Source organism: Bombus impatiens, unplaced genomic scaffold (assembly GCF_000188095.3).
Source record: "Bombus impatiens unplaced genomic scaffold, BIMP_2.2 scf_0389, whole genome shotgun sequence".
NCBI classification, from domain to species: Eukaryota; Metazoa; Arthropoda; class Insecta; order Hymenoptera; family Apidae; genus Bombus; species Bombus impatiens.
Genome location: NT_176808.1, coordinates 676006 through 693810, shown reverse-complemented (window position 1 = coordinate 693810; position 17805 = coordinate 676006). Strand labels below are relative to the sequence as shown.

Genomic DNA, 17805 nt, shown 5'->3' with positions numbered 1-17805 from the left:
CTACTACTACTACTACTACTACTACTGCTACTGCTACTACTACTACTACTACTACTACTACTATTGCTATTACTATTACCACTGTTATAATTATAATTATTGCGATTATTGCAATTATTGCGATTATAATTATTATGTTATTTCTATTTTATTTTTATTTTTATTATATATAATAATGTAATTGAAAATTTTTGAAACGATATTACATAAGGTTAATAATAAACAAACGCATCTTCATTTTTGTTGTTATATTTTTGTTAGCCTCCTGAAGTCCTGTTTAAATAAAAAGCATTCAGTTATCTCTACGAAAGGAAATGTAACAGTTATAGAATGATTTGTTATATTTTTATGAATGCATTTGTTGTCTGTGGAAACTAACTACTGAGAACATTGTAAGTACTATAAATTAAATTTGATTATAATTTAGTGGAAACATAATGGTATTCTACTTTCCTCATTCCACATAGGTAATTTTGGCACTAATCGAAACATGTTTTATGTAATTATATTAGGAAAATGTAACGTATTTGATAGTAATTTATAACATTTAAATAGTCTTACAATAATTTAATTGCGTTACATTCCACTCGCAATTTTATTTATTCTTAGATAAGTAAATGGGATATCTATGCTGTATAATAAAGAAATTGATTATAAAATGTATATCTTCGTAGAGAAGAACAAAATTGTAATTAATTCGTTTTAATTTTATTTCTTACTATTGTAGAGATTTAACAAATTTATCTTTTTCTCTATGCAACAATTATTATTTTACTACGAAGTTATCCGTACTTTTGTATATTAGAAGATTGTTATATTATTAGAAGATAAACATCAAATATCGCGCCATAATATGTGGTTAGTTTTACTTACTTAACATTTCCATTTCGTCATATCCAATCAAATATGAGAATGTTATAAACACAAGTTATTTAAAAATAATTTAAAATATTTAAAATATTTAAAATATTACACGTTAATTCTTACTTAAAAAATAAAGTTTTTATATTGAAACATTGTCAAAACATAAAATTATTGACTTTTCTATAATACTTTACAGCTACAATGTAAGTAGGTACAGATGTTCCTACGACGTAGACAATAGATAACTAATTGAGTTTTCACTTACCTTCACATGTATTGATGATGGATGAACCAATATCATCATCGGAAAAATCGAAGAAGATTAATGTTATAAGTAAACAAACAATTCATCAAATTTGTTCTGGTCAGGTGAGGTTAACCTACGAGTATACTAATATTCAACCTTTATATATCAACGTTATATATTCAATATGTAATATTAATTATTTTTTAGCAAATAAATATATGTTCTATTATTCTTAGTTATTTATTAAAATGTATAAGGTTACCCTACTTTCACGTCTGTATCTTAATTACTATAACATAATATTTCTTTTATAATTATAATTATATCATAAAAATGTCGGTATAGAGCATGGAGTATCGTAGTTATGAACAGCTAAATATTTTAATATGATGCCAATTTTTAAATAACATTGAAAAATGTTTCAGACATAGTATATATGATTTTGGTTATATTGTATAAGAACAATCTTTTTTAATCACGTTTTTGTAGAATACTGGTACTTTTTAAGTAATCCAACTTGATTCAAATTAAATAAGATATTCTTTATATGGTATAATTGTGCTTTTAAATCTATTGCTTATTAAGTAGTAGGTAATAACATATTATCGATTTAAGTTTATTAAATAATTACATTATTTAACTATGGTATTAATAATTATTATTATTTGTTCATTATAATGAGGCTTAAAAGCTACTACAGTCTCTGTTAGAAACATCTATATTTTATATAATCATAATATAATACAATATAGCAAAATATAACATGATACATAATATATTATCGATTAACATATTATGATATAATACAGCATACATATCACAATATAATATATTGAAATATAGTATAGTGTATTTCAGATTTGACAAGTTCTTTGATTCAGAGGTTCAAGTTCAGATTTAACAATTTAATTGTTAGTCTTATCTGTTTCCTGAAGTTTCTTTAGTTTTAGCTTGATTTAATATTGCCCATGTTAGTCCTCCAGACAGAATTCTCATAGCTTCATGCAAGCCTTAATAAATTTTGTCAATTCCCATATTTACTTCTCATATATATTCTTATATATATGATATACAATAATAGTTAGGTAATATATATATGTATGCATGTATACATAAAAAATTTTACTAGGTAATATTTGATCTTGCAACTGCTGTCAAAGAACTGGTAGAAAATAGTTTAGATAGTGGTGCTACATTAATTGATATTAAATTGAAAGATTATGGAAAGACATGTATCAGCGTCAGTGATAATGGAAGTGGTGTTTTAGAACAAGATTTTGAAGGATTAGGTACATATATGCATTCATATATCTGTGTATATTTAATATAGAAGAGAAATTACAAAATAGTTAAGTAATATTTACATACATTTTTCTTTCATCAGGACTGAAGCATTATACTTCTAAACTTCGAGAATTCTCAGATTTAACAGAAGTGAGCACGTTTGGATTTCGAGGAGAAGCTCTTAGTTCACTTTGTTCTTTAGCTGACTTAAGTATTGTTACAAGACATTCTACAAGCGAACATGGTTTTAAATTACAATTTGATCACAATGGTGCACTGCAAAAAAAGGAACCATGTGCAAGAGAAATAGGAACTACTGTGCATATAAAAGATATATTTAAGTGCCTTTCTGTTAGAGCAAAAGAATTTCAAAGAAATCTTAAAAAGGAATATATTCGAGCTATTCAAGTACTATATAGCTATTGCTTAGTTTCTACTAATACAAAAATAACATGCTCCAATTGTGTATCGGACAAATCCCCTAATCTTGTAATCAATACTGTTAGTCCCAGTAATATTTTAAGCAATATTAATTTAATATTTGGCAAAAAATCTTCAAATGGACTTATTAAAATTGAACTGTTACCTCCTGATGAAGCAACATTGCAAGAATATAACTTATCAAGTAATGTAGTTGTGGATTTTGAATGGGATTGCTACATTAGCAGCTGTGATCATGATGTTGGACGTTCTGCTCCTGATAGACAATTTTTTTATGTAAATGGTCGACCATGTGATCTGACAAAAGTCAGTAAATTAATAAATCAAATTTATCATAAATATAATAATAAACAATATCCATTTATTTTTTTAAATTTGAAGTTAAATAAACACTCAACTGATATTAACGTAACTCCAAATAAGAGAATCATCTTCTTTACACAAGAAAATTTAATTTTAGCAACTTTAAAATATAATTTATCATCTAGATGGGACAAATTACAAGGAAATTTGACTGTAAACCCTGTACCAGAATTAAGTTTTGGTGTTAAAAGAACAATTTCACCTACAAATGCTGATCGACCAATCAAAAGATTTCATAATTTAAATACAATATCAAAAATAGAACATACAGAAAAACAAAATATACAACACATTAATAAAAATAAGACTATTCAATATGATAATGATAATGATAATGAAAATAATATAACAAATAAAACAAAAATATTAGATAGCGTACAAATGACAATTAGCATTCTGGCAATAAAACAACAACTTCAAGAAAAGCAAAATCTTTTATCAAAATGTGTGATTTCAAGTACACGGATCAAGTTTAAGGCACAGATGGATCAACATTCAAATGCTGAAAATGAATTAAAAAAACAATTAACAAAAGATTCTTTTTTCCAGGTTATTTATATTTTACTGAATTATTGGATTCTATAAGTTTTAATTTTTTAGCACATCATGTATTATTTTGTATTTTATTATCTTATAAGTTTAACATGATAGTTATTTTCTTATACAGTTTCTATAAAAAGAATATTTTACAGATGGAAATTATAGGTCAGTTTAATCTTGGTTTTATAATAACACGTTTGAAAGAAGATCTTTTCATTATTGATCAACATGCTACCGATGAAAAATATCGTTTTGAGAAGCTTAATAATGAAACTCAATTACGAACCCAAAAATTAATTATTCCTAAATTTTTAAATATTTCTCCACTTAATGAGACAATATTAATTGAACATCAAAAAACGTTTGAAGATAATGGTTTTTTTTTTAAAATAGATTCTGAAGGTGAACAAAATAAATTAAAAAATGTTTTAATTGTCATAAGTAATTAGTACTTTTGAAAGAATGTATAATATATTTTTAATTTATTCAAATATAAATAAATATAGTTCAAAATATTTTGGTTTAGGTGAATCTGGTCATCGTGTACAACTTACAGGTATACCAGTAAGTGGTCATTGGCAATTTGGACAAGATGACATCGAAGAATTGATTTTTCTTATTAGAGAAGGTGGTATAGAAAACCAAAAAAATAGTACATTTCGCCCAAGTCGTGTAAGACAAATGCTAGCATCAAAAGCTTGTCGCAAGGCAGTTATGATAGGTACGGCTCTTAATAACAATGACATGCATAAATTAATTACTCAAATGGCAGAAATGGAAAATCCTTGGAATTGCCCTCATGGTAGACCGACAATAAGACATCTGTTATCATTGAATCTTATATATAAATAAATTATATTTTATATTCTATGTATTATATGTATGTATACATGAAATAAAATATATATAATTAAAAATTTAATTGACAGTATGCCTCGTAGATTAAAAGCATTGAAAGAAAGTAAAGGAAAGTGGACAAAATACCAGGTTGAAACCTTAATTCAATGAGTATAATTAAAATGCAAAACTGTAAACATGGTTTGAGATGTCCATTTTTGTAAAATGTTCTGTACATTATTAATGTTAATAAAAATGAACTATTACATTTCGTTAATCAGACGCAGCTTGTAGTTACTGTTACCTAATCTTTACCGATCACTTGAAAAATTAGTCGTAGTATCGCCTTTTGCATAAAATCAGAGGAGTGTGTTTACACTTTTGCTCGTCACTGTATCTCTCATTTATTTAACCTTAATTCAATGAGTATAATTAAAAAATTCAATGAGTATAATTAAAATGCAAAACTGTAAACATGGTTTGAGATGTCCATTTTTGTAAAATGTTCTGTACATTATTAATGTTAATAAAAATGAACTATTACATTTCGTTAATCAGACGCAGCTTGTAGTTACTGTTACCTAATCTTTACCGATCACTTGAAAAATTAGTCGTAGTATCGCCTTTTGCATAAAATCAGAGGAGTGTGTTTACACTTTTGCTCGTCACTGTATCTCTCATTTATTTATGATACAAAAAAATGACATTTTTGACATTTGAAACCACTTTGAAATATGTAATATACAGGATGAGCCACGAGAAACAGGATAACAGGAAGAATGTCTTTCTTATTTGTCTTTATATAAAAAAACTATTGAGGAAAAACTAAATTATTTGAAAGCTTACATATATATAATGGTGAGAAAAGATTTTCTTATGTGTCTTATTACGGAATTTCGAAATCATCAATGTTTTTTAAATGGCACCAAACATTTCTAATTTTATTGCATTGTAGCTAAAATGGAGTATTTATGAGCATGTTATTACAAGATACAAAAATTTCAAAATGATAGAAAGTATTTTATAAACATTGGACTTTTTATTGGACAGATTATACACTAATTGTACGAAATACATTAAATCCAGAATGTGCCGTTGATATTACAGTACCAGGACATTGAGGATGCCAATGTAATTCTTTTATATCAGTTTGACCTTGATGTATAAATAACAGTTGTGGTGGAAGTTCCTTTAATTCACTGTCTTCTATCTTTTCTGATGGATCGACTTCTACTGATAAATCCCACTGAGCAATTTGATCATCAGCTCCACCAGAAGCAAATACAGTAGCCTCTTGAGGGTGCCATTCTACTGTTGTAACAGGTGCAGTGTGTTGCTTAAATATGGCTACTGCTTTTGTATTATTAGCACTAAACTGGCGCAAATCCCATACACAAACCAAGCCATCATCACCACCAGATACAAGAAACTGACTTTCTTTACAATTCCATGAAATAACATTAACATCAGCAGTATGTGTACTAGCTATTGTTAACATGCATGCAGATTGTGGACTTGCTCTTGTATCCCAAATTTTGATACTGTTAAAGTTACAGCATAATTACAAAAGTATATTAAAAACTTGATATTAGTTATGGTATTAAAGTAAATAATAAAACGTACATTAACCTAATAGAAAATTATTAGAAATTTAATTAAGATCATACCTTTTATCAACAGAACATGAAGCAAGTACATGTCTTTCATTAGGTGACCACTGAATATCTTCAACACTGTATGGTGCATGTGAATTATAAGGTCGTTGATCCACATGCCAAGTTGAAGAATTATTAAAATGCCATATATGAATGTTACCCTTGCAATCACCAGAAGCTAACATGCCTACTTGTGTTGGACACCAATCAAGTCCATATCCTTCTGAAAGATGTCCTTTAAAACTAAATAATGGTTTGATGTTCCCATCATTTTTTTTAGACTCCTTATTATATGCACGTAGCAATTCATCATTATCAAGTGCATTTAATTGTTTATCCAAATCCCAAATATGTACACGTCCTAATTCACTCCAACTTGCTGCCAGAGCTTTATTACCAATTCTTTTATATCTATTGAAATAAATAAACACATTTTAACAACCAATAAATGTTATTTTTTTAAATTATTTATATTGGAAATTTACATTATTGGTAACTTTATGTTGGTATCTGGTATTATGGTTATTAAAAGGCAATAAAAATATATATTTACCTAACTCTATTAACACAACCTTGATGCTTCATTGGTGCAACAGACAAAATTGGTATATTCGTATCACTTTCGCTATGTAATTCATCATCATCTGATTCATCATCAGAATTATCTTCTATACCACATAGATTTTTCATTTTCATAACAAGGAGATTGTTAACATGCGTCTTGGCAGCTTGAGTTCCAGCCACAAGATATATATTCAATGGGTAATCTTCTCTATTATTACCCAAGTCATCTAAAATAATATCAAAACTAAGACATGGAGCTCCGGATTGGGCATGATGTAACATTCGATATGCTGTCTTGTCCACAATAAGTTCTTCTCCACATTCTAAAGACTTTCCAGGAAGATATATCTTAGATTTATTATTTTCTACTTCATCACTTGCAATAGAATCCTCTTCATTACTATCACTGCTACTTTCTTCCATATCCTCATCAACTTCACTCATTTGTTCATACTCCATTTCTTTAGAAATTTCTTTATAGAAAATAGTCATCTTAATAAAAATACATCTATAATTAGAAATAAAGAAAAACTTAAATAATCAAATACATATGCGAGTAATCTAACCTTAGTATGCAATAAAGCTATATATGTATGTATATAAATATAATGAATATTTTTTTATATTAACATTTCTAACATAATATGTTAGTTCAACATATTATTTGAAAAAATTTGTGTGTTACAAAATATAAGTGTTAACAAATGTATCGTTAATATAAAAAATTCTATAAATTACCTTTCACAACACAGATTCGGAGCACGTGAATGAAACAATATCTGAGAAACACTTTATAGGTTATACGTTGTATTAAAGAGTAATAGAGAGTAGGGAAATCGTCGGTTGCCGCCAATACTTATGGATTTGAATTTATATCAATAAAGCATATATTATATAATATATAATAATATATAAGAAATATATTATACAATAACATACAATATATGATATACATATAATATATTATATAATAACATACAATATAATATATATATATAATATATATATAATATTATATAACAAAGATCACCGAAATCTTAGAAAACGTAATGGTTCTACAATTTCACAAAAATATGAATTAAAAAATGTAAATGTTTGAAAAAGGCGTTAATAGTAGTATTATTTACATAATATATAATCATTTTTCACTTAAAGCAAATGTAATAACATTTTCGTTCGAAAAAAATCATCTAAATGTTTATATACCGGATAGATGAAAGTTATTTAAATTCACCAATAGAACCAATTGAGAACGAAATATAATTACAACAATTTTTTTCTTTTTAAATATGTTTTTTCTAAATTTGTACCTTGTACATATATCTAATTTATAAATATAATTATTATACAAAAGTCTCTCTCTGAAAACACTGTTGAAATAATCAACCTCCTTCAGATTAGCACGGCGAAACTACGTAATTTTCTTTAAATTTAGTTTTCTATTAATAATCGTTAAATTTTGTAAAAAAATAGGAAACGAATTTATCTACAAGTGGCGAACATAAGTATTAGTATATCTATTTAACATATTTATTAGATAATTATAACAAATTTTACTTTATTTCGGTTATTTCATTGCAATGCATACATGATACAAATGGAATAATAGATTTATAATAAATTAACTAGAAAATAAAAGCAATGGAAAGCACGTAATTTATAAAATATGTTAATAAATGCCCTAGTATATGGTATGTACTACATACTTAAGGCTGGCTGTCTATGTTTACTCTGGCAGTGCTCCGTTGCCGTGCGTGCGTTTCTCCTCTGTTTGCGTTGCCGTAAGAATTCCCCCTTTTTGGATACATAGGATTATATGTATAAAGGCAAGTAAAAGCTTTTACTAGTGATTCTTCAAAGAAATACTCGGTTCCGTGTGCATAAAGGATGAAGAATTTACTAGAAATAGTATTTACTTAAGATTTACCATCATTTAGTACCAAATACTAGCAAAAAGTTATGCATAAAAGTAAAAGCTTTTACTAGTGATTCTTCAAATAAATACTCGGTTCCGTGTGCGTAAAAGATAAAGTATTTACTAGAAATGGTATTTACTTAGGATTTACTATCATTTAATACCTAGTACTAGTAAAAGGTTATGCATAAGAAATCTAGTATTTGTCTTTTACGTGTACTTAATACATACAAGTATTTGCTTATTTTTATGCATATGGCACATGATATCACATTACCGGATTATCCCCACTGCCATTTTATAGTTACGTCACGTTACGTGCATGATTACGAATTACGACACGCGCGACTTCTCATTTTTCACCGGTACGAGGTACGAGTTGAGTCGTACAGTTGCACGTCGCATTGTAGCACATTTCTCTTCGCGCCGTGCATTAGCACGTTTCTCCAAAACCACCGGGGACGATAGTGCAGCTATTGGCCACAAGAGGCTCTTATTTTTAGTGTCCATTTTTGGCAGACTTTTTTAACATTGCTCTGATGATCTCCCGACTCATCTCTGATTATACATTCGTATCGGTACCACCAAATATGTACACATATTCATTAAAATAACTATTCTATGTACTAAAATTTTTACAATATTTTTTACTATGGTTTATTGACAATTTTTTGTGCGAATCAATTTGCAACAATGCAAATTAATGACAATAACTGTGAAATTATAATATTTAGCTGCTGACATTTAGAAAGTTATACAAAATTTAAATACATAATTGCACAAAAGAAAATCTACAAAATTTGTAGTGTTCCCACGTATTTATATTTCGTTTTACATCAAATAGTTTTCATATTAGCCTTTTTTTAATGATTTATATAGAGAAAAATTTTACTTTCTTTAAACATATATTCTAAACAATCCCTAGTGTAATTCAGTTTGTAAACTAATATAGTGACCATAGCATGTAAAATGTTATAATTGTCATATAAATAAATTTAAGTTGTTATTCTTATCACATATCAACAAAACTCTTTTTCAAAACAAACTGTTCAGATACAGATATGTTTCATTATGATGTTTATAATATACTTTGAATATATTTAAACAACATGAGAGAAATGTTCTAATTGTGGAATTTCTTTCCTTTTGCATAAAACACCATCCACTTTACGTATGAAAATTATGTGCTTATTTATATATGAAGTATAAGCATTATTTTCCCCACAAAATTATGACAAAAATGAAAACTAAATTGAAGAAACTGCTCCTTTATGGACCAGTTTATTAACTAATTTATGTGAATAAGTATAACGTCGATAATAGCAAAGACAATAATAATAATGATTGCTATTATAATAATAATAATAATAGTATTTGTAATAATAGTAGTATTAATAGTAGAATAGCAGTATCAATGACAATAGTAGTAGTAGTAATAGTAATAATGGTAGTAAATGTATAATAGTAGTACTAGTAGTTATAATAACAAGATCCACTGCAATTGTACTACAAATAACAAACAGAGAAGAATGAAAAAAGAAAAGGAAAGGAGAATATACAAATGGTGTCATTTTACATATAAAATACAACTTTATATATGGTAATTGCTGTAACTGTACGAAAGGAAAGGAGCAGCAACAAATATCTAACGCTTGATAGTAATTATTCACGCAAATGGATGGTATTTAATATTAGCTGTGTTTGTTAAGGTGAGGATTGTTACTAGAATTATTCATTAGCTGAATAGATGTTACAGTGGTATGTGAATGATGAGATGGTGAAATATTGGGATTATGTCGAGGATTAGTATTGTGGAGGCTGTGTATATAAGAACGCTGGACGGGCTTGTGCTGAGCAAGCTGAAGCAAGGCCTCTGGTATAGAGAACCACTTTCGCTTTCGACCAATAGCACGTGAATCTTCCCATTCTGGCAGCTCTTCGGTTACCTGCATAACCCATACTTGTGTTCTATGTTTATGTTCCACATTCTATAAAGAAAAGTTATTTTGACCATTCATACTTTTTCGGGCAACTCTATTCTTAGAATACATTAGTTGCATTTTCATTATATTTATGCAAGTAATTGTGTTCTATATACGAGCACATTAGCACCTCGAATATGCCAAGACATCTGCCTAAATGTCCTAAAACACCAGCCTCTTCTCGAACTTCTCTTAATGCCGTTACTGCAGGTTCTTCTTCTGGTTCAACACCCCCACCAGGTACTATCCAACTATCAGGTCTTCGACTGGATGTAACCAAGAGTACCTACATTATAAATTATATAAAAGTGTAATTTCTATTTATTTTATATAATAAAAATAAAATATAACTGATATTAAAATAAATATACTCTATTAATAAAGGGAATAATATCAACTGCCATCTGCTGGCTTACCTCATCTTCCAGATCGTTTTTGACGCAGATACATGCAGCTCTACGTCTATAACCTTCTGAATCGTAAATACGGATTGAGTTTGGTTTTTCCTTGACCATGATCGATTATTAAAGTTATGAAATTATTCCATAAATTCATATTTGTCAGACGGCCAGGCAGGCCAATCTGTGCACCTGCATTGTTTTAACGTTGTTTGAAGCCGACATATCATCGACATAGAATTAACAAGCGAGCTCTAATTGCTCACATAATTTATTTAAGAAGTCTATTTTACGTCCGAATAAGAGGACGATTCTTTACCTAAATAATGCTATATTACGATAACACTAGCAATGTTGTCCTTACTGAAACTTGCTATAACCTCAAAACTTCACTACACAAGTAACTCCATCTACACTACATTTACAGTGTAATACATGATCATAGTCATAGTGTCATAAGCATATGACAGATCAGAGGAAATGAGAGTGCACACAGTGCTTACGCTCGCGCCCGTAAGTTAAGTTTTCTCCTGGTACAAGTGCTGCGCCAAGCGGTCAAGTGTTACAAAAGCTAAAAGATAGATCTAACATTTTATGAGACTTTGTAATGTTTCATCTGTGACCTGTGGTCACTGAAATATCGATCGTGTAAAAAATTATACGTTTTGTTATGCCCTCTACAATTTAGAGTGATAAGTTTAAGAATTGTAGTGAGTACCGACGAGGTACAGAATAGATGTGACATTCTGTCGTTTTTTATTTTTTCCTCTCACGTTTTGAGATCATACAACGTTATCAATTCAGTTTGAATTGAAACTAAATTTCCCTATGAAATTACAAATAAGGTACAGAACAGGATATTTTGTGCATGAAGTATAGAATTCTATATTTTTGCAATATATCCTTAATTATACTCCAAGCGTATTATGATACAATTGAATCGTAATTTTGTGTAGAACCTATTATATTCTTAATGTTTTTTAATTTTAATGCGTTCTGACTATAGTAGTTTTAAAGATATGTTTGTATAATAATTATATTGTAAAAAATAAGTATGGATTATACATTATTGAAGGTAGAATTAAGTTATATTTATTAATATATATATAACAGAAGGTTAAGTACGTTAATCACTATAGAATTACCTTTAATTGTAAAGATTATTGTATAATTTTTTAATTTAATCAATAAATAGGTTTTTAAAAATTGCCACCTTTTACGCTGTCATGTTTTCCTGATACGAAATGACAAAAACAATTCAAAGTTTTGAATATGATATCACTTCCAAGAATAGGTGAAGTTGTGTTGCCTCCTTTGTTATCATGTTCTTCTGATACAAACTCGCAAGAGCGGTCGAAAAATTGTTCGAGGCACCAAAAATTTCAACCAAGAAATTTCTGGCATATGATGTTATTTCCAAAACTCCAAGAACGTCACAGTTCAGACACACCGGGGTACCTAGTGATAGGCATGAAGCAGGGCTTTGTGATGCCCAAGATATATATGTATATCGTACGTCGGGTCGTCTATGTAAAAATCTTCGAGGATGAGGAGATGTGAGCCGATCAGCTATAGTTTCCGCGGAATTAGAGAAGACGCTACCGTGTGGATTTCTGATACACCGGTCGTATCAAGAGATTCCATCTTCTCTATGACAGGCGTTACGATACGAGTGTCTCCTATTACTCTGAGCGGTTCTACGATTCCCAGAGGATAGCGGTTTATGACAGCGGATTCGTATAGTTCGCGAACAAGTTTCTGCAATTCATGTTTACGACCAGCACGACGCGTCTTCGGCATCGAGTTGTTACTGAAATTGACTTAACAAAAAAGGGAGCTAACAAAGGCCCAGATTCATGACTAACGAATGGATTTCGTTCAAGTTACGAGCAGTGGTCCTCCCTGTAACTCAAATTTGCGAGTACACCGAAACTATAATTTCGACTTGTCCCTATTTGCTTAATGCCAAAAAGAAATGGATTTAAGAAGTGAATAGAATGTTTAACTATTAGTAAGAACTTATATTTAAAACCTTGTATTCAGTATTGAAGAATATAAGACTGATACGATTATTATAAATCTTATATACTACGAAATATACTAATAATAGATTGTCCCAAAAGTTCTTTCGTTTTATAAGGAAATAATAGACGCACAACATTTTTTTGTTTATATTATTTTACTGAATTACGTATGATTCATTTTGTAGTGTGTACCACTACACGGTAACGCTAAGAATTGATAACGTAATGGAAATAGTAATGGAAGTACAAGAACCTATTTACTTCTATGTACCATTGATAAATCTCAATAAAATAGGTTTCTTCGTTAGTTGGTAAGATAGGGAATTTCTTTGCCCTGTAGTTGGCATGGCACACTTTTGAAGTTCGTTTCATTACTTACTTTACTTCACTATCTATATATTATTTTATCACACTGCATACATATTTCAATTATTCTAATTTGTTATCAGCATAAATTTTTGCTAATAAACAGTTGGAAGTAAGAGTTCGGAGACGTGGCGAGCACAGAGGAAAATTTTGTCTAAGTTTATTATAAAGTTTAGATTCGCGTTAAAATGTTGAAGTGTTTAAATAAATAAGTTAAATTCTGATAATATAAAAGTAAAGTATTTATTTGTTTAAAATAGGCAGCAATATCCTCAAAATAATTACTCAATGACCTCTTCAGAAGAAAAAATAACATTGCACAAAATGATGATATGCATAGTCGATAAAGTTGATTATATTATTAACATATAAAAAAGATAAATCACACGCATGTACTCATATATAAAAATTCTTAAACATTAATTTTGAATGAGCTGAGACTTAAGTCAAACACAGAATTTTAATCATTGGGTAATTATTCTATCAAATAGGTTATTTCAACAATATTGATTTTATCTACTGCACTTTATATTGGAGATATATCTAATATATTACATAATAAATGATATCTATTATATATGCTATAATATTATATACATTAAATTCTTGCGTGTAAATACATATTACATCTAAATAATTGTCAATGTACTCTGCAATTTTACACTTTTAATTGTATATTCATAATGATTTTTATATTGACATTAATAATAACATTATACCAAGATACTAGCAATAAAATTGTTATGAAATTTATGAAAATTATTATAAAATTGAATGTATATACTTCTTTCTTAATATTGTGTAGTTCAAATCACAGATGAGTATACAGCGTCCTATTCTTAGTCAATGATAAAACTTACGATCTATATATAAAATAAGAAGAATATAATTACAATAATGGTTTATCATAATAAATAAAATTATTAAATCATAATAAATTCAATAATCTCGCCTTTGTAAACTGCTGGAGCATTGTTTCATTTATAATGAAGTCATTGGATTAACAACTTTAAAGGAATATGAGTTTATCGTACTGGTAATTCCAGATATTCCATCGTACATATATATCTCGTATATATATATATATATATTTAAAACGTTCTATATTATTCACATGCACAATCTATTAATAAATCATCTGTATTGACTTTAGATCTATGTGTAGATAGCGAAACGATCACAGTATTGTACGCGTGAGTAGTTAATAATATGCACCGAGATTAAGTGTGCAAGCCGTAGAGGCATTGCAAATGACCCTGATTGGTTACAGATCCTCGCGATCTCTGCCGCAGCGGTAGGGAGGGGGAGGGGGAGGCATTGTGATGGTCGAAAATGGTCGGAGGACCAGAAGGGATGGGAAGATTGCCGAAGGACGCTCCTTTCAGTCGAGAAACAAACGGTAGTGGGGAACTTGGATACACGTGTGACTTCCTTCCCCTTCTTTCTTTGACCTGCTCTATCTGTTTCTCTCCTTATAATCGCAACACATCGATATTTCTGTCTCACTTTCAAACATGTCTCTTTATACGCACTATTAGATCATTACCGCGACCTTTGTTTCCCACCTTCCTGGAAGATACCGAGAGGCGTTTAAATGGTTTTAATATTCTGTACTTACTACAACAAAATCGAAGAATTTTGAGTATTATCGTTAATAATTCCAGATATCTAATATATTTAAATCATGTATGTACATTACACAAAATGTTCTTTCTTCGCATGTATGTCACGTATAATGTATTAAATATGAATGCACTTAACATGTAACATTTAAAAATATTATTTCTAATATGACACGGAGCATCATGAGCATAAAGTAAAAAAATATATTGAACGGTCGAGTCAGGTGTGGCTGAAAAATTGTAAGCAGTATACAATGTATAATTAGAAGTAAATTTCCGTACCTTCTTTTTAGCCAGACGATGTCATAGAATTTCGGTCGTTTAAATAACATGTTAAAATTCTTATTGCGCAATATGCCGATATTTTTAAGTCGTCATCTGTAAAATGAAAGAAAAAGAAAGATGGATAAAATGGAAGAGAGGTGGAGAAGAGCGAGAGAGAACTGTTATTTTAATTTCTACTATTCTTTTCATGACGTATGAGATTTTTCTCATGACCTATTGGTAGCGTCAGTCACGGAAAAATATGCCGTGACGCCGTTTGACTACATTAGACACGCGCCAAATACTTCAAAACGAACACGTGCGGTTTTAAATTCTATTGTAAGAATAATAGAACGCTTTAATATCGTTTCTAAGAATATCTAAGATATAAGATCTATCCTATTTTCGACGACAGATCTAAATGTAATTGTTGATAGAAAATAAATTGTGTATAATAAAATAAATTAACAAAACACGATAATTTTAAGAAAGGAACGTTCAATAATTTACTTTATCACAGTACAGAAAGCAATACAGTAAAGTATTATAATTTAACGACATCATAAATAACAACAATAGTTATCTTTACAGCAGTTTACTTCTTTCTTCTCCCTCTTTTTTTTTTCTTTTTTTCAAAGACAGCTGGACTACCTGGTACGGTTAGCTGAATATTAACGGTCATCATTTTCGAAATAACCGGAAAACGTACCGACAGCTGATTTCTCAATGTGGAAGGAATGACATCGCTACGATGATATGCGGTTCCACAAACCGATGCTTTTCATATGTCGTTAAAATTACCGGATCTCTTTGATAAGGTCGACATGGTGTTCATAATCGACGTGTCGTCAGAGAAACTTTAATTCTTTGATTACCCTAACATTTAGTATTCAATTTGGAAAATTTCCAACAAGATTTGTGAGAAATTGTGGAATCAAAAGGAATACTTATTGCAAACATATTGGAACCATACAAGTTCTTGTCCATAATATTGTACCTACTCAGTATTAAGTTATAGCTTCAATATTAGTTATATTCTTTTCCTCCATCCCTTTCTCTATGTTTGAGAGTTTTCATTTCTATGTTATTTTAAATATTTCCAAAGATATTAGACAAATACATAGATGAATATCTTTGAGAAATTTGATTGTATTTTCTATATAATTTTTGAATGTTGGTGCCCTGTCTGGAAAAACATAATTTTATGAAATATCATTGAACGCGCATAACACAGACACACACTACGTGCACACTTGCAAACATTGAACTCACAAACTAAACATACACATGCACTCTCTACACGAGGTACAGGCCCGACTATGCACTTCTTTGTGATGTACCTTGAGTTATTCCAATACCGGCGGCTCACTTTTCATTTCAGGTGCGATAAAATGGTAAAAAACATCGTACATCAAGTTCTCTGAGGTCATTGTAAAAGGTTTGTAAATTGCTTTATGGAGGAATCTTAAATGCACTCCAAAGAAAATTTTTTAAATTCCGTGCAATCGTTTGTATATGTAAAATTTTCAAAATAAATAATAGTCTGAGAAAATGAAGTCAGCGTCACGAAAGAGTAAACTTGAAGCTTTAGTTGTTTAAAATGAATCAGGCCATGTCATGTGATTTTTTTTTTACAGAGTTACATCGATTTGGATATCGATAATTTTTCATCGAGAATTTAATGATCCTTTAATTTTGTACGCCAGTATAGTAAGAGTATTTACCATTAGAATATAATAACTTATAACAAATATTATACATGAACAAATATATACAGTGCACATAATAGTATAAATATTATACGTATGTAAAACAAACTAGAGCAACATTAACCCCTTAACTTACAACTACGGGCATAGCCTGAAGTACGATGATCGGGCCAAACGTACATATCACGGACATAGCCCGTAGTAGATGATCGGACCAAACGTACATTCTTGAACGTAAATCGTAGATTAAGAGGTTAAGATATTAGCTATGTATTTCAAGTTGCTAATGAGTTCATGAATTGCAAGTTATTCTTTGTTTTAAGGACATCTTGAAATGCAGAATAGATAAAATTGTGGAACTTGTAATCGAATGTCCACCTTTTTTCAAGATGGATATTTTCAAAGGCAAGTTTATTATTTTTCAATATGAAAATTAATTTCAATATTAAAATTATAATTTTTCATTTCTGGGAAAATCTGCTTCATAGATCTGCGGGTTAAAAGAACATGTCCGAATTTTATTTAGGGGTCAATGCCCTTTCAGTCTGGGAAAGCGCTCTAGAGCCAAGGGCTCGTGTTTTGACACCTCACAGGCGCGTGAAGCGGCGAAATTCTATGAAGCACGCGCGTCCTGCTTTGCTTTCCCGCGGAACCTTTCGGAAGATCCAATTCGAAGTGGGGATGCACGTGCCGTGGCTTTTGTTATCGAGATTGTCGTAATGTCGAAACT

General features: G+C 29.6%; 3 protein-coding genes across 6 annotated transcripts; 1 reads left to right on the top strand and 2 right to left on the bottom strand.

The window, feature by feature from the left end:
* Window positions 1–876: 876 nt before the first annotated feature.
* On the top strand, window positions 877–4858 carry LOC100748372 (mismatch repair endonuclease PMS2). 3 transcript variants are annotated; one of them, XM_012386533.3, is made up of 5 exons: window positions 877–1233; window positions 2241–2400; window positions 2496–3748; window positions 3892–4141; window positions 4296–4858. In XM_012386533.3, the coding sequence occupies exons 1-5, from the start codon at window positions 1144–1146 to the stop codon at window positions 4589–4591; spliced, it is 2049 nt and encodes a 682-aa protein (XP_012241956.1). In that variant the 5' UTR covers window positions 877–1143; the 3' UTR covers window positions 4592–4858. The 3 variants fall into 3 exon arrangements, with proteins under 3 accessions (XP_012241956.1, XP_012241953.1, XP_003490132.1); XM_012386530.3 differs by having other exon boundaries at window positions 3892–4180; window positions 4266–4858; XM_003490084.4 differs by having other exon boundaries at window positions 879–1233; window positions 4266–4858.
* Window positions 4859–5593: 735 nt separating this feature from the next.
* On the bottom strand, window positions 5594–9203 carry LOC100748256 (glutamate-rich WD repeat-containing protein 1). 2 transcript variants are annotated; one of them, XM_033321103.1, is made up of 4 exons: window positions 8942–9203; window positions 6785–7303; window positions 6244–6642; window positions 5594–6117 (listed from the first exon to the last, which is right to left on the bottom strand). In XM_033321103.1, exons 2-4 carry the CDS (start codon window positions 7285–7287, stop codon window positions 5628–5630), a joined length of 1392 nt encoding a protein of 463 aa, XP_033176994.1. In that variant the 5' UTR covers window positions 7288–7303; window positions 8942–9203; the 3' UTR covers window positions 5594–5627. The 2 variants fall into 2 exon arrangements, with proteins under 2 accessions (XP_033176994.1, XP_024223934.1); XM_024368166.2 differs by lacking the exon at window positions 8942–9203 and adding an exon at window positions 7534–7649.
* A 336-nt stretch (window positions 9204–9539) lies between these two features.
* On the bottom strand, window positions 9540–11575 carry LOC100748134 (diphosphoinositol polyphosphate phosphohydrolase 1). Its single transcript, XM_003490082.4, has 3 exons — window positions 11109–11575; window positions 10823–10978; window positions 9540–10698 (listed from the first exon to the last, which is right to left on the bottom strand). The coding sequence occupies exons 1-3, from the start codon at window positions 11205–11207 to the stop codon at window positions 10402–10404; spliced, it is 552 nt and encodes a 183-aa protein (XP_003490130.1). The 5' UTR covers window positions 11208–11575; the 3' UTR covers window positions 9540–10401.
* Window positions 11576–17805: the final 6230 nt, after the last annotated feature.